Raw genomic sequence first — 25,715 nt, forward strand, 5'->3', positions numbered from 1 at the left:
TATATGGGTCACCTGGGGAGCTTTTAAAAATCCAATTGTCTGGGCCACACTGGAAGACAATTAAGTTGGAATCTCTGGGGATAGGACCCAGACTTCAGGATTTTTAAAAGTTCCCAAGGTGATTCCAGTGTTTAGCCAAGGCTGAGAATAACTGTTCTAAGTAATATTAACAACACAGGGACCTATTTGTGGTGGGGAAGCACACAAGGATAGTTAGTCTGGGTTGTAGGAGCAGACTGGGAGATAAAGCAGAAGACTTTGTATCAAGGTCATTATAATTCTAAGAAACAGGAGTTAAATAGAGTTGTGAATCTAGTCCTGGTGTGCTAGTGCCTAAACAAGTTCATTAGATAGGCAGCCACTTCTCATCTTGTCCTCATGGGCACAATGCAAAGTCGGAAAGAAGAGCTAACTGTAACAGGAGTTTTTCAAGTCTCTGGTAAGACATTGGCCTAGCCAAATCCTTTTCAAACACAAAGCACCTGTGTGTCAGTTAAGCTAGGACTCTTACTGTTCAGTGTTCTAAAAACAAACACCCAGGTTTCCAGGGGAAGCAAAAAAGAGCTTCATTTTGATCTGATTATAGTGATCTGTTTCTTGGAGTAGAAGTGCAGCTGCTGCTAAGCCCCATGCAGGCTTCAGGTGGCTCTCTCAGCAGTCCTTAGTGGAAAGGGGATGGTACCCTTCCCAGAATGAGTTTGCTGTTCTGGAGTTAGCATCTTGTATTCGCAGCTGTCAAGCAATCAACAGGATTAGAGCTCATTGGCATTTTAAAAGCTCTCAGAGGGCCAGGGCAAATAGGCCAATGCAGTGGCTACTTTTTAAGACCTTTGCATAGGGCCAATTGCCATTTTTCAAGCTTCAGTCAGGCCAGGAGTCAAAAACATTGGTTTTGAATTGCCTTAACTATGGAAGTAATAAGGACCATGTTCTGTTTTTTTCATTGGATGAGCTGTCTTCTTCCAGGGAGCTAAAGATTTCAGTGCACCAGAGCTCTGTCCTCAAGATCTATTCACACATGTCAGTACCATGCCTTATACAAGACCTATGTTGCACAAGACATGTTATCAATTCTATTTACTCTCCTGAACTCCAGATACTATGTCCAATTGCCAACCTGACACCTCTACCTACTTATCCAATAAGCATCTGAAATATCTAAAACGAAACTCATGATTTTCCATCATAGTCATGTTTCCCCCAGACTGTTTTGAATCAGCAAATAGTGTCATAAGAGTCCTCGATATCATCCTTATCTCCCTGTTTGTCTTATATATCACTTCCATTCCACTAGCAAATCTTGTCCATGTCATCTTCAATATATACTCTTTTCAGTCAGCTCTCATCTTAACCTGTGACTGAACCTCTCAGGTGTATTAGCACTTCCAGCCTAGGGTCTGTTTTCTACATAGCATTTATATTGCTTTTTTAAAATGACAAGAGCATGTCACTCCCTGCTGATAACTTTCCAATGACTTCCCATCACTCTTGGAACATAATCAAAATGCTTAGCAAGGCTACAAAGTTCTACATAATCTGGCCTCCAACTACCTCTCTAAGGTACCTGTTAACATTCTTGTTCACTCATGAGCTTTCTTGCTGATCTTCAGACACACTGAGCATACTTCCTTAGAGCATTAGCTCTTGCTGTTCCCTCTGGGTGGAATGCTCCCTCTGCCCACTCCCATAGCCGGCCCAATGGCTTATTCCCCACTTTGCTCAATTTTCTGCTTAAGGTCACCTCCTCAAGAGGCCATTCCTGAGTACCTCCCATAATCTATCTTTTATAATACTGTGTATTGGTTTTCTGCTCTGTAAATGGATTATAACAAACTCAGTGTTAAAACAAAACAAATATATTATCTTATATTCCTGGAGGTCAGAAATCCAAATCAACTTCACTGACCTAAAATTAAGGTGTTATCCAAGTGGTATTCCTTCTAGAGGCTCCAGGGTGAAATGCACTCCTTCTAACTGGTAGAGATTTCTTGTATTTCTTTGCTTATAGCCCCTTACTCCATCTGCAAAGCCAGCTGTTAAGCACCTTCTATCCTTAGTTCTCTTTTTCTCTGATTTTGGCCATCCTCTCTCCCTCTGGTAAGGAACCTGTGATAACATTAAGTCTACCTAGATATCCTTAACTCAATTACATTTGCAAAGTCCCCTTTGCGATATAAAATAACATTCACAGGATCTGAGGATTAGAACATAAACATGTTCAGGTTTTATTAACCTCTGTACCCATGCCCTGCTTTATTTTTATTTACCACAATTATTATTATCTTTTGTATATTCACTTCTTTATTTGTCCAACTTCCCCATTGAATGAGTCAATGTACTTGATATTGAATGTAAGTATTGCTGTTGTTATTGTTAGAGTGTAAGCTTCTTGATAATAAAGAGTTTTTCTTATTTATTGTTAAGTTCATAAAATCTGACACAGATCCTAATACATAATAAGTGCTCAAAAAATATCTGAAAGGATGAATGAACTCTTTCAACATTTGTCTGTAACAATGAAGCCAAGCTACTTCAATTTTTTTCCCCTTAGTTTGTGAAAATCAGTTGTCCCATAAGTGATCCAACTGGTGCCAACCATAAATCCCAAAAGATAGAATCCCAAATGCCATAATGCCAAATGTTGAAATCCTAAAAGATCAAAATCCATAAAGTCTAAAATCCCTAAAGACTAAAATCCCAAAAATCACAATCCTGAAAGATTAAAATCCAAAATGATAAATCCTGAAAGCCCAAAATCCCCAAGATCATAATTTCCATTAAAAAAAAAAAAAAAAGCTGAATAAAAAGGGATAGAAAGCCAAATTCTGAGAAAGGGATTGGTCATCCCTTTCTTTGCCTTTGGCAATGATAAAAACTTTGTGTTTAGAATTTGTCATTTGTCTGCATTGGTATTTCTTCTAGCTGATGAAATTTCAGGAAGTTTTAATGAATTAAAGTCACATTTGCCTGAAGAAACTAGCAAAGGTTAGTGTTTCAAAAATAATGCAAGCAGTAGGATAAAAAGTTAATTACACAACTTTCTTGACAAGTGTGCCAGGCAGAGTACACAGCAACAGCAAAGACCCTGCATGAGAATGGGCTTGGCTATTTGAAGAGCATAATAACCAGTGTGGAAGGACACATGGGTAAGAATGGAAGAAAAATGATAGAGGATGGGTTTTGAGCAGCAAGTGGGCAGGAATCAGAGCACATGTGGTCTCAAAGGTCATGGTGTGAGCTTGGATTTTATTCCACCTCCAGTGACCACTCCTTAATAAAATATATACTGTAGACTAGAGTTTGTAAAGGATCTATGTTAATAGTAATTTCGTAACCACAAACCCTCAATTGTTTACCATACAAACTCCAAATCTGGAAGCCAACAGACTTTGGGAGATCAAAGGAAGTGACATAGGATTGAATATCCACTAGCCAAAGTTCAGATCCATAGCACTTGGTCCAGACCAGAACTAGACCTCCTTATCCCTTGCCCCCGTTACAGTATCTCTGTTGGCTGCAGATTCATGACCTCCATCTGTGGCACTGAGAAGGTGGCTCAGACTTCTGGAGGATGATCCATTGGCCTAGATCCCTGGGATTTGCCTTGCTTCTCCTGGAAGTTTGGGTATTTTGTTGCATAGAATATTAATGGCCTACTAAAAATGTTAAAAAATAGCAGAGATTTTCATGATCTTCTACTTAGACTTGGATTTCTAAGAAACAGGGATGGAGACATTGTATCTGAACCTCACCAAATCCCCAAACATAAAGTGACTATTTGACTGTTAAGCTAGAACTGACTGTTTAATGCTCTAGAAACAAATACCCAAGCTATACCAGTGCAAGAAAAGCAATGTTCATGAAGCTTCCTGAAAAATTTTTTGAAAGCAATTTTATGCATTAGTGTGTTATTTGTTTGAATCAGGTTTGGGCCAAAATCCCAAAAGGCAAAGTCCCAAATGTTGATATTCCTAAAAGATGAAAATTCCTAAAGCCTTAAATCCTAAAATGCCAAAATCCCAAAAGTATAATTTTTGAAAAAGTAATTTTAAGAATTTTAAATATATTTATTTACATTTTTAAAAGGGATTTATTTGAGAAACATGAAAATATAAGAGAATACTTCCTAGGCCACTCTACAGTAAAGTAGGTAATAATAACACATTTTTGCAAGCATAAGTAGGTATATTAAAAACAGTTGCATGGTTATAACACTTATGAGCAAACAAACCATATTCATAATAAAATATGTAAAAAAGGTGATATGTACAAATGTATATCACTATTTGTGCACCCAGATTTATGACTGAAGTCATTTGAAATACTGTAACAGACAACCTAAGTCTTTTGATGATGTCAATTGAAAACCACAACGGGTCCCTACACATATATAGTTTCCCAAATCTCAGGGATCTCAGGAAAATCTTATTTTTCCCAAATACAGATGTACAAAACAGAGGGCTCTTCATTTTTTTTTTTTTTTTTTTTTTAGTAAGTTGCAATGTTTTTATGTGCACAGTTGTTTACACACAAAGTCACATGGTAGTCAATTTCAAAACATGGTATAACACATGTCAATTATAACACATGGTAGTCAATTTCAAAAATGTGTAAAACAAACTAGAAGTCTCTAAAAATCTTTACACAATGGATACCTATGGCACTGAAAATGATGCAAAAATAAAATATGCAGCAGACAAAATTATAAAAAGTAATACTAAAAATTTAAAACAGTAGGCAAAAAATTTAAAAGGAGAGGGAAACTAAAATGAAAATCCAGCATATGGAAAAGTGGATCATAGTGATAGATTATGAGCAATTGCTGAGAGGCAGTCCAAAAGAGATGGCCAAATTCTACAGTCCATGATTAACTTTATTTTGAAATCTTGAATTGCTACAGAAAGCTGCTTTTTTTTTTTTTTCCTTTTGGGGCATGGGTCTCTTCAGAGAATACAGTCACAGCCATTTTCTATGTTGCATTGCTCTTTTTGAAATTATTTTGTGATTCACTATTCACTGATATGAGTATTTATACCAGGTAGTACCTTTACCTTCAATATACATCAATCTGGCCTGGCTTTGCCCAGTATCTGGGTTGATGTTACCTTACCCTCTCAGAATATCTTCTCTGTCCTGCCAAGTAAAAGCTGACCTCTATTCAATGTTATTTTCTTCATTTCACTTTCCACTACATAAAAGTATGCCGTTGGATTATCTGTTTACTTATTTGTGTCTTCCCTCTTCCCTCAGATTGGCAGTAACTCTGTGAAAGCAGTGACCTATACTGCTTATTTATGGTTCTTTTGTGCTCAGAACAATGCATTTGATATAACAGATGCTCAATGAATGTGTTGAATGCATGATGAATAAATTAACTTTTTAAATTGAACTCCTGTATAGATTTTTGATATCACTAAGCGTATGATGCCTTATGAGTGAGAATGAAGATTCAAAACAGCAGAACATATTTATTTTTTCCAAGTCAACATCTATTTTGAGTGAAGTGAGTTTTAGTTGTGTCCACCTCTTGGCTATTTCTGATGCTAAGTGGGCATGTTATCAAGGTATCAGGGGGACTGCTTCCTTCTCATGCTGAGTGGAGTTTTTGTCAGAATGTTCCTGCTCATCTGGTTCCTGCTGCTTAAAAGGTAGAGATCCATATGTCCCTGCAATAACTACAGGAAAAAAAAAAAAATAGAACAAATTCTAGAAAATCCTAGAATCCCACAGTCAGAATATCAAATTTTTCGTATGTGCTATACTTAGACTGAAACTGTTTAAAACAAATTGCTCAGCAACAATCTAGAATACACCTCACCCAATGAGGGCATTTCAATGGTCCTGCATTTCAATGGGCAAAGAAGAGCAGACTCTCTCCCTTCCCTGAAGTGTTTTAAAGCCCCCCTCTTAGGTAGGTTCTGATATTCATAAACTTGGAGTCAAAACTTGCAGTGTATTTCCACTAAATAGACTTAAAGCATTTGACAATACCTGCTAGCAATGCTGTACTGTAGAATCTTAAATTAGGTATAATAGGCACACAAATGAAATCAGAAATCTAAATCAGAGAGCTATCTTCAAGTTCCACACTATGTGCACTTATAGTTTATATTGTAGCTGTGAAAAATGCATTATAGAGAGGATGCAATCCCCTTCTCGACATTGAACATGGCTCATTGCTATCAGCCTTTGCACTCATGGGTATCATTGAGTTTTTACTATACTCACTGTCTTTGATTCTTACTTTATTAATCTGTCACCATTTTTAGTGTCTATGTCTACCACTTATACACATAGTGGTTTTTAAATAATATTTTATTTTTCACATAAAAAGTATTAGCTGGGCATGGTGGCACACACCTCTAATCCCAGCTATGTGGGGGGCTGAGACAGGAGGATTCTGAGTTCCAGGCCAGCCTGGGTAACTTAGCAAGACCCTATCTTAAAATAAAAAGAAAGAAGAGCTGGGTATGTGGTTCAGTGCTTTCCTAGCATGTGTAAGGCCCCTGGGTTGAATCCCTAGTGAAAAAAAAAAAAAAAAAAATACTACTTATGAAGAAGTCCAGAGTCAGAATGTTCCAGAATTTGCTCATCCCATGTGATGTCATTAAGAAATCAGGGGTTTTGCAACTTTCTATTTTACAATACCATGTAGTAAAAAGGACTCCACTGGTAGGTACCAGAAATATGCTAGGGTACTAGTTACTTTATCCTCTCTGTGAAAGTGTTCAAAGCAAAAATGGTATCTTCTCCTTGATTATTTATTTCTTCCTTTCTTTTTTAAAATTTCCTTTGAGTGCCTGATTATACCTAACTTAAGATTCTACAGTACAGGGCTGGGGTTACAGCCCTGTAGTACAGAACTTGCCTAGCATGTGTAAGGCACTGGGTGTGATCCTCAGCACCACATAAAATAAACAAATAAATAAAGTTGTCCATCTACAACTAAAACAATATTAAAGAAAAAGATCCTACAGTACAGCATTGCTAGCTATTATTGTCAAATGCTTTCAGTTCTCTATTTGTTGGGAATACATTTCAAAATTTGACTCCAAGTTTATGAATATCAGAACCTACTTTAGGTGGGGCATTAAAATAATTGAGGGAAGGGAGAGAGGAGCCTGCTCTTCTTTCCTGTGTTATTTCTCATTTCTCTCCATTGAGATGTTGGAGTCTCACTAAGTTGTCCAGGTTGACCTGAAATTAGGGATTCTCCTGCCTCAGCCTCTCAAGTAGAGGGGATTACAGGTATGCAAGATCATGTTCCGCTAATATCTTTTATGTGAGAAATAAAATATTATTTAGAAAGAAAGGGAAGAAATATTTTTTTCAAAATGCCACCCAGATTTTTTCTGAGGTCTCACTGATTAGAATCGGGCAATGTGTGTGCTCTAGCCCTTTCCTAGGGAGGTTGGGAAAAGTGTCATCAACTTCCAGGTGGAAAATGGAGAAAGGTTGGGGGTAGTTATTGGGGAGGCAAGTAACAGTGCCGTATCATTTTTTTCTTCTAGGTTGTATAGTTCATCTACAAATGGATAATCAGCAACCCCCAAACACTTTTTACATAAAGGAATGATGATTTATTTCTTATTATGATCCTGGGAGTTGACTGAACTCAGCTGGGGAGTTCTGCTCCATGGGGTGGCAATCAAATGTACTTGCATTCAGCTGGATTCTTAGTTGGGGCTGAAATAGCCAAGATAGCCTAATTCACGTGTCTGGCATTTCTGATAGAGTTGCTGGAATGAGTAGAGACTAGCCAGGCCTTTCTCGATGTGATTCCTCGTCTTTCCGTAGTCTATCCTGAGCTTTCAAAAAAAATGACAGAATTCCAAGAGCAAAAGCAGAAGCTTTCAGACTCTTAATAAGGTCTGGGTCTGGAACCTGCATAGCATCATGTTTGCTTCTTGCTATTAGTCAAAGCAAGTTACAGGGGGATGGGAAATAAAGCCCACCACTTGATAGGAGGTACATCAGTCACATTAAAAAGGGGTATGTATATGGGACAGTCATCTTCACAGATGAACTAATACAGTGCACCCTTTGAGTGTAGTTGTCAGTGGTTAACATCTCTCCTTTATGCAAAAAATACCCAATCCCTCCATAACCCCCAAATCTCATTTGACTATGGTGTGAGGTATATAGTACAGTATCTCATAGATGTGAGTCTTTGTGCTCTTCTCATTCTAGGAGCCCATGAACTAAAACTACAAGTTAACGTCCCACTCACATCTAATATACACTGAGAAATGGGGAGAGAGTAATAATGATAGATGCTCCCATTCTAAAGACAAAAAAAAAAAAAAAAAAGCACATAAGCACATCACAGTCACTGGCCTATAGCAATTACAATATTCAGGAAGGCATGTGTTGCCAGGTCCCTAAATTCTGAGAAAGAGAAATGTTCCTTATCTGGCATCCAGTTCTGCTCCCTGGGTGTGGTTCCCTAATACTTAACAGTTTTTGGCTGCAGCCTCTGGGCTTTGGTTCTTCCCCTACCTCGTTCTTATTTTTAGTAAGCTTTGCATGATTGTAACTGAATAACTTTTCAACCATCTTTCTATCCATAAAAAGTTGAAGGTCCAGAGACTTCTTCTAATTTTGATTTAATTTTGATTTGTGTTTATGTCCTTTACTCCAAATAGTACAACTCCTTTAGGTACTTCGTGAACTTTCTTTATGATATATATATGCATATATATGCTTATTATATACATATATATCCTAATGTGTATTATATGTGATACAAAAGAAAACACTTTTGATCTTCATCCCTGACTTCTGGTCAGAAGTCCTAAAATCCTTGTAATTTCCTAAGTGATAAGAACCAAAGGAACATTTCTTGTTATAATATTTGACTTTTATACCTGACTCCTGAAATAGCTGCACAGAGATAAAGGTGAAAGGGATGTCTTTTGTTATTTATAGCAAACCTCTCTCAACCACATCTGAGTTTATGTTAATGAGATGACTTTTGCAAAACCCCTAAGAATAGGGAACTAGTTACCCAAAAGCTAATCATGTGATTAGAGGGTTGAAACTTTCAGCCTCATCCCTGACTTCTGAGAGAGGACAGGGGCTAGATATTGATTAATCACCAGTGGTCAGTGATTTAGTTAATCATGCCTACATGATAAAACCTCCATAAAACCCATAATGGAAGGAGTTCAAAGAGCTTCTGGGTTAGTGACACAATCAGGGGCTGGGAGGGCCGTGTACCTGGAGAGGATGTGTAAACTTCCCCTAATACCTGCCCTGTGTGTCTTTTCCATTTGGCTCTTCCTGAGTTGCATCATTTATACTAAATTGGTAAGTACAAGTAAATGTTTCCCTGAATCTTCTGAGCCATTCTAGCAAATTATGGAACTGAGGAGGGCATTCCCTCCAATTTGTAGCTTGTCAGTTTGGAGTACAGGAAACCTGGACTTGCAAATGACATCTGCAGGGGGAGGGCAGTCTGGTGGGATTGAACCATTAGCCTGTGGCTCTGCACTGATTCTGAGTAGTGTTAGAATTATGTTAAATTGTAGGATATCCAGTCAGTTTCCACCAAAAATGGGAAAACTGGTTGGTAAGAAAGTTCCCAGACATTTGGTGTCAGAAGCATTGTATGAGAGAACAGAAGGCAAACATATGCAATGTGGTATATAAAGTATCGTATTATACAAAAGTCATTCCCACAAATCTCTTCAAGACTGGTCCCTTTCTACTTTGGGTTTGGGTCAGGTTACTATGGTATATGCTCATTAGATTCATAGAAACTTTTTTTGCACAGGTAAGCTGTGTTTGTCTACACCCTTAATTGGAGCTTGATTGGACACATGTTCAGCTGGAAGCACCCTACTTTTCATCTTTACTTTGAGGTCATTTCTTGCTTTTGCAATATTTTTCCACCCAGGATTTCCATCATGAATCCTCTACCTCTACATTTTGCTTGCTCGTTTCTCTCTTGAAAAACACTCTTTTGTGACAAAAAGAAGCCATTTAGCAATTGCAATATTCTGCTGAAATTCTCCATAGCTGAATTTGTAAGTTCCTTGGGTATTTTTGTCTTCCAAGTTACTATAGAATTGCTGGGGCCATCTTTGTCCATCCACCAGATGGATTCACTTCCTCTTTACTGGGCCCCATGTTACATCTCTTCAGCTTCTGAGCAGCATTTTCATCCCTCTTGTCAAAATTTCATAAAATACCACTTCTATCTGCTCTTCTCAAACTGAAGTATGGGCCACTGAAAGCTATTATTATACAAGATGGATTGTGGTTACTACAAACTACTGTAATATCATGGTCTCTGACTTTGCTTGGCCCTAAACCCTGTTGTACTAGTATTGATTGGTCTTTATGAAACCACCCTTTCTGGTCCCCAGAGAAAAGTGTCTAACTCTCTGGTGTTCTTCCTCAACCCCGTAATTGTTTTGGTATGAAGTGTCACCCTAAAGCTACTGTGCTAATGCAGGACATGCTGTGGCCTAACCACTAAATTGAGCCTTATGATGGATTAATAATTTTAATGGATTAACCGGGTAGTTACTAGTGTTGTAGGCAGGTGGGGTATGGCTTGAGGAGGTAGGTCATCAGGGGTGTCTTTGAGGTTTACATTTTGTCCCTGGCACCTCCTGTTCTCTTGCTGTTTCCCTGCTGCCATGAACTAGGCAGTGATGTTCTGCTTCACTTGGACCCAGAACATTGAAGTTGGCTGATCATGTAGTCAGAACTCTGAAACTATGGTCTGAAATAAACTTTTCCTCCTCCAAGTTATTCTCTTTAGCTATTTTGGTCACAGTGACAAAGAGTTGACAAACCTCATCTCACTTTGAGGTTGAGCATGCCTCTACCTTCATGAAATTATAGTATGAAATTCTTCATAAATTCATGCTTACTAGCATAAATTCCTACTACTTTCTTACCTTTTCTCCTAAAATACTCTTTCTCATCCTGACTCATCTCTCAAAAGAAGTATCCTTCTTATTTCATGTGATCGTTTGTCTCTGTGCTAGATGGTCTATCCTTTACACTACCCAACACTTCCCTCAACATACCCACATCTTAACTCGATTTCATCTTCCCTATATTTAGTGTTTTGTTTTGTTTTTTTTTTTTTTCATCTGAGTGTATGAAGATGACCAAGCAACAATAAAATTAGTCTCTCTTTTATCAGGTGATTCTCATTGTGTGTGGCAAAAAAAGGAAAAAAGATCCAAAAAAAGATCCAACTCAAACTGGCTTTAAAAATAAAACTTAATTGAAAAAAGACTAGATTCAGCAACTCAAATAACATAAAGAAGAAACAGTTTCTCTCCCTTGTCTATGTTCTTATTCATGTTCACATGAGTAAGAGTGAGCAGGGAACTGGAAAGAAAACAAATAAGAGACAGAGGCACCAACCATCCAAAAACAAAGTTTAAGATATGACAGAATTTCAAGTATATGTAACACCACTTCTGATTAACTGAATACCTTCAAAGAAAATAAATACCAACTTGTGTTTAGACCAATCAGAATAGTCAAATAATTATATATAGAGCCTCAAAACTGATGTTAGAGTCTCAGTCTCTGGGTTTTAAGCTTATGAGTACTGACTCAAGGCCCAAAAAGACCTGAAAACAGGAATAGAACTTTTAGAAGTTACAGCACTTTGCATTTATTTTTTAACAATTATATAATTTTACATGTTTTCAAAATTTTGTCTTTTCAGAAGTTACATTTATTAATATATATGCTGTCCCACAAATCAAATATATGTGACATTTTTCATGTGAAGATTTAATGAAAGTTGATTCTTGGTACTTTTTATAAAACCTAGAATAGGGATTTTTTTAAGTCACCCTTGGTTAAATCTAGATGTCAATTTAAGTTCATTCATATGAATAAAAATTCTTGTATGTAATTTGGATGCTTATTAAACAGCTATTATTGGGCAATGTGTTCAAATATCAAACCTGGTACTCATTCCGATATGGCAGTTATCTATCATGTTATTACATGTTCACAGTGATATTTTTAAAAGATTTTGAACAAATTTCCCTACTTTTTTGTATATTTAATATCAATTTATGGTAGACCTAACATACATATCAGCTTGCTGGGACTGACATAACAAATTACCACAAACTGAGTGGCCTAAAACAACATAAATGTGTTGTATCATAGTTTTGGAGACCAGAAACCCAACATAAGGTATAAGCAAGGGTGAGTTCTTTCTTGGAAACTCAGAGTGGGAGTCTGATCACGCCTTTCTCCTAGTGTTTGGTGGTCACCCATAATCCCTGCAGTCCCTTGGTCTATAGACAGTTGCTCCAAATCTCTGCCTTCATCTCCTCATGCCCTTTATTTTTTTTTTATGTACTATGTATTTGCATATCCTGTCCTCTTATAAGGACATCAATGATTGGGTTTAAGACCCACACTAATCCAGCATGACTTCATCTTAATTTTCATCTTACATGTTAATTATGTCTAGAAAGAAGATATTTCCCCAAAAGGTCACATTATGAGGTTCTGGATTTTTAGGTAGAAGAGGGGTGAGATGAGTCATAATACTCAACTCTGTCTCTCTCTCTTTCTCTCTCTCTCTCTCTCTATATATATATATACACACACACACACACACACCTTGACAACATATATTTAAATAAGATAAAAGCACCAAAAACTAGGAGACAGTCATGAGCAGTCTCCCACTCTGAGTTTTGAAACTAATTAGGCAAAAATGAAACCCTAGGAAGAAAAAGATTTCTTTACTTCATTTCAATATGCTAATCTGAGTCAAAGCAGCATTAAAATAGAGTTCCTTTGTCCAAAAACCTCATGTTGGCATTTTAAAATATACAAATAGTAACTAAGAAATTCTTTTAGTAACGAAATAGGCAAGACCAGGTGAGCAAAATAATGCACACCTGAAATCCCTGTGACTCGGATGCTGAGGCCGGAGAATTGCAAGTTCAAGACCAGTCTTGGCAACGTAATGAAACCCTGTCAAAAAAAAAAAAAAAAAAAAAAAAAAAGTGGTAATTAATATCACTACTTAGATTTAGTTGTAATTTATATGCATTTATTACTGTTTACTATATATTTGGTCACTGGCTGAAATAAAGACTATTCAGTTATCTGTTAACAATAAGTAATCTCCCCAATCTTTTTAGGACACTTTATTATCTTCTCTGCTCTTGGATGTGAATATTACTTGGTCATGTATTTGCAATTTGCATCAGATTATGACTTTATATTCCTTTCTATGAGCAGAGCAGCACTGCAACTGTTAACACCAGTGGAAAGGAATTAACAGCTCTCTTAAGCACTGTAATAAACCTTCACTGACATCACTGAAACTCCAACTGACATCATTGAGAGAGAACACTGAAAAAACAGTATTAATGTGCTAAGTGTATACACTGAACAATTAAAAGTATAAAACATAAGCAGGGTAATTTTATATACCCCTAAAAATAGAACAAGAGCAATTGTTGAAAGAATGATGAACAGGAAGGAAAAGGGTAGCGTGCATTCAAGAGAATGCTTAGTGAGTGGGGAAAAGAGGCATGGTCTGGAAAACTCCTGTAATATTTGAGTTCTTTTATCTTGATTGAAAATTATATTTAACCAGTCGATATCAACCTAAAGAAAAGATAACTAATAAATCATGATTACTAATCCTGAAAAGGGAGGAGGGAGTTCAGTTCCATGCAGCACGATAAGAAATTAGTTTCAATGGTTCTCTTTTTATAGAATTAATGCTTATAACATGCAGGAAACTGAGAGTCTGTGATTCTCTATAGTCTCAATTGATTTGATTTATAGCATAGTGGTTAAGGCTACAGGCTTTGGCATCAGATTAGAATTATCTGATTCTTTTAGAAATTAATATTTATGGCAGCTCTCCTAAGTCTTCTAAGCACCAAAGTAACAGCAGCAAAAAAAAAAAAAAAAAAAAAAAAAAAAAAAAAAAAAGACAAGGATCCTATCATTGTGAAGACCACATTCTATAGGGGCAGATAGATTAAAAATGAAATACACAAAGTAACACTGTATAGATAAAGGCTCTGAATAAAAAGGGAAGGTAATGTTTTGGTTATGTGGGTGGGGTTGACAGTGGTTACTACATTAGATGGGGATCAGAAAAAGCTTCTTTGAGGAAGTAGAATTGGAAAAAGAACCTGCGTGTAGAAAGGAAGCCAGGAATACAAATATCTAGGTATCCCAGCCTCCTGCAGTTTCCCCATCTGTAAAATAAGGCACAATGGCAACTTTGATGATATCATGTGTAAATGACATGACACTTAGCACAGATCTAGTAACTGTGGGAGGCCATATTTCTGACTAGTTGTCCTTAGACATGAAAATCTAAAGCAGGGCTAATTTGTTAACAGTAAATTGCTTTATTACCTATTGCTAGATTATACTTATTCAGTTATCTCTCAATGTAATTTCATAACCAGATCCATCCTTTTTGATTGCTCCAAACCTAGGGATCTACAAAGATGGATATTGTCACTATTTTTCTACCTCTAAATTAGTTGGATAAATAACACAAGAATATTTGGATGGCCAAATCCACATATCTGAAGATTTAGTCCAGCATTAACATAATACTCCATATTTTAAGACATTTTAAAATTAGCAATTTAACCAGAAGTCCCCAGAGATGGCGGCCTTGTCTTGTCAATGCCACTAGTTTGGCTACACAGTTAATTCCATCAGAGCCACTGAACCAAGTGTTAGTGTGTGTGAAGAGAGTCCATGAGTCAATTGCCAGCACGGATTCTTCCTGACATAGGAAGGCAGATGATCTCAACTTTTGAGTGCATACAGTGCAGATTTCTAGTTGAATGGTTCTTGACAATAGTGTCCTCTGAAACATAATGTCTGGCCAGGAGCCAGTGATTATGCCACCAAACAAATCACTGTGCATCTGACGCCAGAACTCCTCTTTGCAATGGTAACAAGAGTTTTCGGTCCTGGTGTTCCACAAGATGTTGCATTGGCTCTATTATTTTTCATCAGACCCTGGAATTAAAGATTTTATTCAGATGGTTTCCATGAAATAAGTGGTAGTGGATGGAGAGAAAAAGAGAAGAGAGGAGGTTTTAGAGTAAGTTAAGAAGTAGCTTTGCTATTTTACATTTTCCATTAGGACAAAACAGCCCATGTTTTGAAACCTAGTTTTATTAATTAATAGATTTTTCACTTTAAATTTCTTGTATAATTATAGAAATAAAACAGCTTGGTTCAAACTGTTAGCTAATGATCCATATATTATTTTAGTAATTGCTAGCTTCAATCAGAAAATGTATTAATTTTGTGAAAATATATATAGATGTTCAAATGTTGAAAACATTGGGAGATCTTTTTAAAATCAATAAATTACAACCCCTAAAATTTGCTTCAAATGTTATTGTACTAGAACATGTTGTAAACCTAAAATTAGTATACTATTCCAAGGATATTATAAACCTTCATTTAAATTTGCATATAATTGTCTTTTAAGGATTTAAAGTAGATAGATCATATTGTATAATTGCAATTGATGATATAAATGAAATCTGTTACATACAGTATTCCTATTCAATAGAAATATACACCAGTTAAAATATTTAGCTAAATTTCTTATCATATTATGAAATTGTCTACAGGTTTTAAATACCAGCTTCTTTTGGAATTAACTCTCAGGATTTAATATTAAATAAATAGGTCTAAGTATTTTATTTTATAGAAATAGTAATTGCTTAAGATGAAGGAAGGAGAGACACTACATATTACTTGTAAAAAGCATTATATAGCAAAACTAAAAACAATATTTTTCCTAATGAAGCCAAAGTTGCCAGCATTTCCGTTTTGGTTGATTTTTAGTCAGCAAAACATTTTTTTATTAGTTAGATATATGCATTAGCCAATTGTAAAGACTATAAAAGTCTCTTTTAAATATGGGTATCCATTCATAAAAGGAAAGAAGATCATTTGAAAGGTTTCTTGTGGTATGAAAATGTCTTCCAAATATTCATTAAACATTTAAGTGAGTAAATTTGTAGAATATGTTTCTGACATTGGCACTGGTTCTGTGGTATTTCTCTGATCAGATGGAAGTGCTATGTGTTATGCAGAGTGCATGCAGTTCATTCATGCATAAACAATATCATTTTCATAAATTAAAACCTCCCCTGCAGAAGGAACATCTGTGCCTGCCTTTGAATAAAAGATGGTGGCATGTGAGTTACTTCTTGAGTGACTGAAAGAATCCCCACGTTTTAAAATGAAATTGTGCAAGCAACACGAAAAAAATAAAACCACTCAAACCTAACTTTCAGTCATCATTTCTACCTTACCAAAAAAAAAAAAAAAAAAGAAGAAGAAAGAAAAAAAAAGAGACAAAGAAATTCATGGTCTAGATTTCTCCTCTTGCTGTTTTAAAAACTTGAATTCTTGTTATGTCATTCTCTCATTATTCCTCCTGTTCACTACACCAACAATTTTAAGTTTGCATGAAGGTATCTACTTTTATTTACAGGTGAAATTGAGCTGCTTAATAGATCAGATCAAATCTGAATGTTCACTTTATGATCTATGCTGGAAGGCTGGCATTGTTTAAGTATCAGTGTTATGTCTCTTAGAGTAAGAATAGTGAGAACAATCCGGGATAGTGGAAGCAACAGCTTGATTCCAAAATAACAACTCTGATTCACTTGGAATGAGATTGCTGCATTTGGGATAAAGTTGGGACTAACTTAAATGTATTTCTGTCATGTGATGAAGGCTGATGGAAAACATGTTAAAATGATATATTTTAAATTACACTCAAACATTTTTTTAATGTTGAAATATTCCTTACTGCTACTGTCACAGCTTGATGCAGCCCCATTGGCAATGTTATTAGTATGGCTAATTGTTCCTGTCCATTAGATTACTCACATTTTTCTGGAGCAGCTTGGTAAATGAGGTCAGCTTTCTGGAACCCTTAAATCACCAATGAGAAGAAGATTAAAGGAACAAGCTTGGGAAGGGAGGTAGTCACCAATGTGGCATCCAAATCCAAGGAGGAACAATGGAGTTACTAATGACAGTAATCATAGCACCACCATAGAGCCAGACAACAATTGCCAAAATGTTATTCCCTAGGAATCATGACCATCAGTCATTTCTCATAGAACAGGAAATGCCAAACTATGTTTGTAAGTGGACTTAACAATGAACAAAATTATCTCTAAGTTTTTTTCCAGTGAGTTATGTTTATGAAACAAGAGCACAGCATCCCAATGGGGGATGGGAAACAATTACACCTTCCTAAAACATAGACCCAACAATGTCTTTTTAAGTACACATAATTCATTGGCATTTTTTTCTGGAAAAATTATTGAAATCATTGCAATTGTTTATAGAACAATTATAAAATGCCATTTCTTCTTCAGTCTTTGAATTAATTGAACCATTTCCCCCTGATATTTTCTAAAGGTATAACTTTCTGTTTGGGACAGTACTGTATTGCAAGAGTCCTGTTCAGTTCAGGAAAATGTACAGGTAACATAGCACCAAAAAATAGTTTTTAAATGTTTCAAGTGTGTAGACAAACTAAACTCGGGCATTCATTTATGTCTTGGTTGTTAATAGTTAACTAAATTCACCTTTAAAAAATTAGAAGAAAACAAGTAACAATCATTTAAAAGAATAGGAACAATACAACCTAAAAGTGAAGGTGCTTAAAACAAAACAACAAAAAAAGCAAAAACACATTGTCCATCCCACTCATCCTGCAACCCTATAATCCAAATCATGAAACATTAGTTAGGTTTTTTCATTACCTACAAAGAACTAGTGACTCCCTAAGCAAGATAAAAGACTAGAAAATATACCATAGTAATTTATCTTTTTACTTTATTCTACAAATAATGTTTAGTATTTTTTAACTCAGCAAATAAAGCAAATATTTACCCTAAGAATAATTTTATTCTTTAAAAATTACTTTAGGAAGAAATATAACAATTGGTCTGATTTTCAATTCTATTTTATTGCAACTGGATGAGTGTTTTCTAAATTGTGCATTACACCATAATATACAGGATTACAAACAAGATTACAGTACAGATCAATTCCAGTGGTATCAGCATCACATCTCAAACAGCACTTATTCTGAACTGCATTTTACATGCAATAGCTATTGTTCTAATTATGAATTAAATGGTTTGAATTTTATTTAAGCTACTGTACTAATTGACTACAATAGGTATAAATTCCAACATTAACAACCTGAATAGATTTAGGCTCAGATTTATTACATGAATATATGACAAATCGCCATTTGTGTGACTATGTATAAAATCATGCATTTATATTTTCTGGAAACATCAATAGCTTCAGATGCTCTGTAAAATCATGGAATGCAAAGGAGTAAAAGACTAAAAAAAAACAGTGCAAATTGTATGTGATAGTCAAGCAGCTTTTGATTTAAAGAAGTGTATGTTGGCATTTATTTATAATATGTATATACAAGCTTGTGCAAGTAATTGTTGAATTGATATGTTTTGATAAGGAATGTATCTCTTTTTTTTCATTCTCTTGAAAATTATGGATCTGGGCTTTATTTTAGGGAGAGGGAAAGACTTTAAAGTGAAATGAATTGCTCAAATTGTGCAATTTTTTTTTTTTTTTTTTTTTTTTTTTTTTACAATTAGAGAAGAAAGAAGTGCTAAGGCAACACAATAACTTTCTAAGCACTTTCCTGCTGGTTTAAATTAGTTAAATTATTTTGTATAAATTAGATATAATTCTACTTTTCTGATATGTATAAAAATTGATGAAGCTGCATGGTTTTAAAATAGGAAATCCACATTATAAAAAGTCATTAAAAATTCTGTACAAAATCACAACAAAATAATTCAGCATGGGAAAGGTAACAAGTAGTAAAATGCTGGTTGAAAAATATATATTTATATATATTTTAATTGGCCCATTACTAGTTTAAAAATTGCATAGATCCTAATTATTGCTTGTGATTTTGTTATCCCGATCAGATAATTAATATGATCTGAATACAGCTACACCAAATTCTAGGTGCACTTTTTTTTTTTTTAAGTTTACTGTATTATTATTTTTTTTAAAATAGAAGAGCTATAGAAAATAATACATAAGGTGAACAGGAACTTTGATCCCCTGTTTCTTCCAAAGGCAGTAACAACAATAAATACATTTATCACTTGAAGCTTGGAGTATTTGCACTTTGCAGCAGTAGTACCAAAAGGGCTGCCTTTTGTAAACACGACAGTCACTGTAAGCACAGTGGGTTCGTTTCCCGGGAATGGTGAAACTGACGTGTCTCTAATCGTGAAAGATGGCATTGAGCTGGGCACTCATGACTCGCTCATGATGTGAATGGCTATCGAAGGACATAATATTGTCTATGGGGATCTCGCAGCGAGGGGCAGCGGCTCCCGAGAAGATTGATCCGTGGCTTTGGGCCCCTGCCAGTGTCGCTGCAGGATAGTGCATGGTAAAGGCATAATTTTTTTCAAACTCGGCGGATGGTTCATGTTTGAAAGAGAAGTTGCCATTGATGCTGAGCGGCGGACTGAGGGGTCCATCAAAGGAAGGGCTGGTGCAGTCAGTCAGCGGGCTTTCAAAGAAGGGCTCCAGCGCGGCGCTGTAGGCGTGCGGTGGCGGCTTTACGTGGAAGACATGGGAACTGTCCATGGTACCGTAGGGCGGACTGGGCAACCCCGGAGACTGGTAGGAGTAGGGGTGCACTGGGAAGGAAGCGCTGGCCGTCGGCAGGTGCGGGGGCATATCCTGATTCTGTTCGGGCAGAAAAGTCCGAGGGTTGAGCTGCAGGCAGCCCGCAACCAGGTTGGTGGTGGGCTGGGACAGGCCCTTGCAGAGCGTCTGTACGAAGGAGACCAGGTCAGGGCTTTTGCCTGAGCGCAGGATCTCCGACAGAGCCCAAATGTAGTTTTTGGCCAAGCGCAATGTCTCGATTTTGGAGAGCTTTTGCGTCTTGGAGTAACAGGGCACCACCTTGCGCAGGTTGTCCAGCGCCGCGTTCAGCCCATGCATGCGGTTCCGCTCCCGGGCGTTGGCCTTCATGCGCCTCAGTTTAAAACGCTCCAGGCGCGCCTTGGTCATCTTCTTCTTTTTGGGACCACGTCTCTTGGGCTTTTGATCATCATCTTCCTCTTCCTCTTCTTCCTCCTCTTCCAGGTCCTCATCTTCCTCCTCCTCCTCTCCCCCGTTCCTCAGGGAGTCCTCCTCGGCGTTCATGGCTTCGAGGTCGTCCTCCTTCTTGTCTGCCTCGTGTTCCTCGTCTTGAGAACTGAGACATTCATCTGTCCAGCTTGGAGGACCTTGGGGCTGAGGTTCGCTCATCAGCCCGCTTTCGCTGTAAGATTTGGTCATGTTTCAGTTTCCTATATTCAACAGGGGAGAGAGGCAAGCAGAAAGAAAAACGCCACATTCAAAAGCTAGATAAATAAGCCTTCAGCTCCCACTCCCTAATCCTGTACAAATACAAGTGATCAGAAGTACCAGTCCGTTACAAAATGGATGCCTCTGAGGAAAGTTAAATGCTGCGTTTCATAATGGCTTGTATGTGCCCCGCTGGTACGTAGAACACAGGACTGGGCGTGGGTAATGGTGGTGGAGGATGTGTATATGTGCATATCATTCACGCATTTATGTTTCCTAGTGATTTATTCAACTGTGTTTATGGTGATTTCCCAACAGGATAATGTGTGTGGAAATGAGTGTACTTCTGCAACTTCATGTTTATCTGCATGTGTCCAAAGTCACTCAACTCCACAAAAATGGCGAGTTTGAAAATCGCACATTCTGTTACCATCTCTATTCTGGCTTCTCGGTACTTAGTGGTTTAAGTTGTAGGGCGATTACGTAATTTGCTAACACTGGCAGTGATTTTTAAGAAGATTATATCGAATAGAGATTGAAGAGCAAATGCACAGGGGAGGAAAAGTAGTTTCTATAAAATTATTCCACCAACAACGAAACATTTACAACAAACGTAGACAGGAGTCGTCCATTCTCTCTCGCCTTTCTGTTCTCGCCTCCCATTCCTTACCCTCCGCTAAATTTCCACCTTGTACAAAAGCTCTCGCAACTAGGCGAGGGCTGGGGGCGCGGCGCAGAGCGCTCTCCCACACGCCGGGGATCAGGTGCTGAAGGCTCCTCTCTAATAAACAGCCCATTGAAAGGGCCGCCCGCTCTTTATTGGGGCTTTTCAAAGTTCGCCTCAAACCTCCCTTTAAAAGATTGAGTAATTATAATGGTCAGCGATTGGCAATGACCAAGTTGCCGCTTCTGATAGGGAATATAAAAAGCCTTTAATATAACAACTGAATTTTTGGTTCTAGCAGTGGATGCTGGGGTCTTGGCCGCCTCTGGAACAGTAACAGGTAGCAGTAGTGGTTCCTTTCCCTTTCTCCATCCCACTCCCCAACTAAACTAACTCTGACCCAGCTTTATTTTCAAGGGTGTGAATACTCAAGGTGCCCACGTCTCTTTCATCCACTGAAAAGATAGCTTGACCCTCCCGATGTGCATAAAATACATAAGCACAAAATAAATCTTGGGAGCAGGTGCCTTTTCTTTTTCTTTCTTTCCTTTTCTTTTCTTACCAAAAGAAGTGAGCAAGTGAAATAATTATTTGCTTTTAGGACTTTTTAAAAAATTACCGCCAGTAAATAATCAGTTACTGTTTATTTTTTTAATCCAAGAAGCTCCTATACTATTAAAAAATTTAAAATTTTAATTAGAAAGCCTGCAGGGGGTACTTAAACACAGAGATTCATTATTCGTGAGTACTTGTGGGCAATTATGGGGAGGGATACTGGGCTCAATACACATGCACACACTCCCAAATGCCCACATACAGAACGTGTAGGTATATCAGGTCTTCAATTACTGCTTTTATTCTCGAGCAAAAAAAAAAAAAAAAAAATGTTGTAATTACCTGTTGTTGTTAGTAGAACCTGAGCAGTGATGGTCTCATAACCCTGGGGGCCTCCGTACGCCGTGTCTTCTGCGTGGGCGAATTCCTCGTGTCCCGGCTGCGCTGGTGCTCAGGTTATATAGGCGAGTTAGTGATGCTGAGAGCGGGCGGGGCCACGAGCTGAGCAGCTAGCAGGTCCCTGCGCCAGGCACTTGCGCACGCGTCCAGGCTGCATGCTCCCTGCCCCCGCCCCCACCTCCCCTTCAGCCTTGCTCTTCTCCCGCCCTTCTCCGACAACCGCTCCCCTCACCCTCTACCCCTTACCCCTCCTCTTCTTCTTCCTCCCCGGCATGCGCCATATGGTCTTCCCGGTCCAGCCAAGAGCCGGGAACCACGTGACCTGCCTATTTGTATGCCGCAGAGCGCTCCATTCCGGCCCCTTTGTGGCCAGAAGAAAGTGGCCCATCTGTCGCCAGTTAGAGACTCCGCGGACCTGTTTTTACCCGCAGGAGAGTTTAACCCTTTCAGGCAGCAGAAGGATTTGAGGGAAGGGAGCGGGAAAGCGAAGGATGACTGGGTATAGATTAGAAAAAGTAGCCTGCGTTCGCGCGGGAAGTATGGCATAAGTGAAAAAGTCAGAAGCAGGAAGACTGAAGCACACAGTGAAGAGTCCTCACCCTAGCACTGGTGTCCTGGGCAGCATGATCCTGCATTCTCTGAGAGGCTCATTTCTTAGCTTCTGCCCCTTGGCCAAAGTTTTGCTCACTGGCACTAAAGGTTGGCTTATCCTAATGTCCATCAGGCCCCTCCAGGCAAATGCAAACTTCATATAAAAATGGCTTCATCTGTAAACGCAGCCTTCAGCCTACTTCGCTAGCGGGATCACCCCAACCTAATCCCTACAGGCCTAGAAATTTTATACCTTTCACTCCACAACCGCCATACATGCCACGGTGTGTACCCTAATCCTCAGCTAGCTATTCCTTCTGTGGACACCCCTACTGACTACTAGGATTTAGTCCTCAAAGCAGGCTAGTTCATGCTGGCAGGAGTTGAGTTCACTGGCCATCATGTAGTCAAGTGTGGGAACTAGGCTTCTCTGATGCTTGGATTCTACCTTTTCAGAGGCCACTGGGTTGCTGCAAAGAATGTCATCACCCAGCCAGTCCTGGGGGAAACTTTGGTTGCCAGGATAGCAGGCTTCCCACGTCTTAGCTTTATTGTCCAACACGACCACTAGTGAAGTGATAGATACTCTCTCACAGCCCAGTCTGTGCTCTTGGTCTTTAATCCCTGGTCTGTAAGTAGGTACTTGGGTCAATCAAGTTTTCTCAAAAAGAAGTTGCAGTGTGCCTATATTAAACAGGTCTTTTCCCTCTTTCTAAAAGGTTCATTAGAACAACCCTTAGAATGGCCTTTGTAGCCTCCAAGCCTCTGATTTGATATAGCCTCCACCTTCCCATCAAGCAGAGATTACTAACTTCCTGATAAATTCAATTAATTCGGAAGAAGTCATGTTTGTTCCTAAATAACAATTCTTTAATGTGTCTGACCAATCCATGTTCCAGAATTTCTTTTTTTTTGGAAAGGGGAAGAGAAGGAGGAAAGAAGACAGACAAATGAAAGGAAAGAAAAGGAAGAAAAAGCAAGAAGAGCTGGACTGATCCCTGTCTACTCTTTCTCCCCTAGGTTCTCTTTTAATCCTCCATTAACTTCTTACTCCCTTCCAAACCTGAAGCCCTTCACAATGAATGCATCCGACTTGAATTGCTTATTAAAGGCAATTGCCCTAAATGTCCCTCGAGTTTGCAAACAATGTCAGGGTTGAGCTGCTGAAGTGGGGTACATGTGGGAAAGGGTGAGGATGGGGGAAGAGGGTCCTAAAGAGATTGCGTGTGTGCGGGTGGTGGGGGGGTGTCCAGCACAAATCCGAAAGAAGAGAGTAGTTGTACGTTTTGACCCGTGGCCAGGAGCATAGAATGAATCTTTCTGAGGTTCTGGAGAAGAATTGTATGGAGTTTTGCTTTTCTCTGTTGATTCGTCAGCATAGGAAGATAAAAGAATTCACCTAGGAGCATGGAATCGGTATTTACTCTGACACCATCTGTGTCTTCAGTGCTGGGACGTCGGAGTAACGACTTTCAAAGGCTGGTACACAACCCGGAGATCTGAAGACGTTCACTGCAGTGCCTAAGAGATGCTACTTTCCCTAGTCTCGATTTTTGGGGAGTTTCAGAGGAGATGTTGGGAGAGGAGTGGGGAAAAGGGTTCCAGGTGACCCCAAGGCCCAGTAATGGTCTACGGACCTCCCTGCCAAGACTCCCCACCTCCAGAAGTAAAAACGTCCCCAGTTTGAGATATCCTGTGGAATACAGGAAAATCTTAGTGGAGTCAGATGTTTCTGGCCAAGAAGGAAACTGGGGTATTTCGCTTACAAGACTCAAATGTAAGTGCGGGAAATGCTAGACCAGTTTCCTCCCCCTCGCCCTGATAAAATCCACCTGGAATCCCACTACGCGTTGTAGCGTTGTACACAGGCCTGGGGAATTGTACAGAAGAAGAGTCACTCCGGGAAGTTCCGGAGGCCTGGCTGAGGTTTGGTGACTCTTTTTTTTTTTTTTTTTTTTTTAAATATTTTTAGTTGTAGATGGACACAATACCTTTATTTTATTTCTTTATTTTTATGTGGTGCCGAGGATAGAACCCAGTGCCTCACGCCTGCGAGGCAAGAACTCCACCGCTGAGCCCCAGCCCCAGCCCTCACTGTGACTTTTATTGGGCTTCCCAGTCTGCTGCGCTCGGCTGTACACCAGCCTCTACACAGGGAATAGCTACCTAAAGCACCAGGATCCTGGCGCTCAGCAAGTACCCGAGGAGCCTGGGAGACTGCCGCCCCACAGCGAGGCCGGTAAGGGAAGAGACCCTAACAGCCTGAGTCAAGGTGTTTTTTGTATGGGGAGGGGCAAAAAAGTGGAATAAGAGGTGGCTAGGGTGCCTGGAGAAGACTGAACCAAGGTTCCGCAGAGCTCAGCTCGGAAGATGGTCTCCGTGGCCCCACCACACCTCCTAAATTTCCTTCTTTTTGGACTTGTTTGGACGGTTGTACACTTTTCACCCTCCTGATTCCCCAAGTTCTCTTCCTCTCTCTACGCTGTTGGTTAGCTGTACTTCCCCAGCTCCCGCCCCACTGGACGCTGAAGGCTGCTGAGCGGCACGCGAACCGCACGCGCAGGCAACAAAAGCCGCTTTCATGACTCACTGCCCTCGAGCAATGCCCTAAATCTGCCGCCCCCCGGGTCCCTGCACTGAGCGCGTGGCGCGGGACAGGCGTCCCGGCCGTTAGAGCAGCAGCCGGAGTGCCCGCGGGAAGGGGGGCGGGAGGAAGCGTGTGGTCCGGGATGTATAGGGGAGTGTGTCCTGGGTGGAGCGGAGGGGTAGGAGGGAGTCGCGTGGAGGGATGGGAGAAGAAAGGGGACGCCGGCGTGTGGCCCGGACGTAGTGGGTGGGAAGCGTGTGGTTGGCAGCTAGGGGTGGGGGTGGGGTGGGGACGACGCATTCGCAGAGCTAAGATAAAGAGCAGGGGCCGGGCCGACGTCCCAGGCGGTGACCTGTTTCCCCGGGAAACAGATGCTTGCTCTTGCGAATGGAGGCTTGCGTTCAAAGAAAGGACCTAGTATGACCAGGGTGGCCCCACGGATCTTGAGCGGCGCCAGCGTCCTCTCCTTGCCTCTGGCAGCATGGGATGTGTCCCAGCCTCGGTGCATTCCAGGGGCAGGAGGCCGGTGATGCA

At 39.2% G+C, this 25,715-nt stretch overlaps 1 protein-coding gene across 1 annotated transcript; it reads right to left on the reverse strand.

Moving 5' to 3' along the window:
- Positions 1-18,501: 18,501 nt before the first annotated feature.
- On the reverse strand, positions 18,502-22,091 carry NEUROD1 (neuronal differentiation 1). Its single transcript, XM_079135081.1, has 2 exons — positions 21,947-22,091; positions 18,502-20,387 (listed from the first exon to the last, which is right to left on the reverse strand). Exon 2 carries the CDS (start codon positions 20,374-20,376, stop codon positions 19,306-19,308), a length of 1,071 nt encoding a protein of 356 aa, XP_078991207.1. The 5' UTR covers positions 20,377-20,387; positions 21,947-22,091; the 3' UTR covers positions 18,502-19,305.
- Between the last annotated feature and the right edge of the window lie 3,624 nt (positions 22,092-25,715).

The sequence above is a fragment of the Sciurus vulgaris genome, assembly GCF_902686455.1.
Source record: "Sciurus vulgaris genome assembly, chromosome: 3".
Taxonomy (NCBI): Eukaryota; Metazoa; Chordata; class Mammalia; order Rodentia; family Sciuridae; genus Sciurus; species Sciurus vulgaris.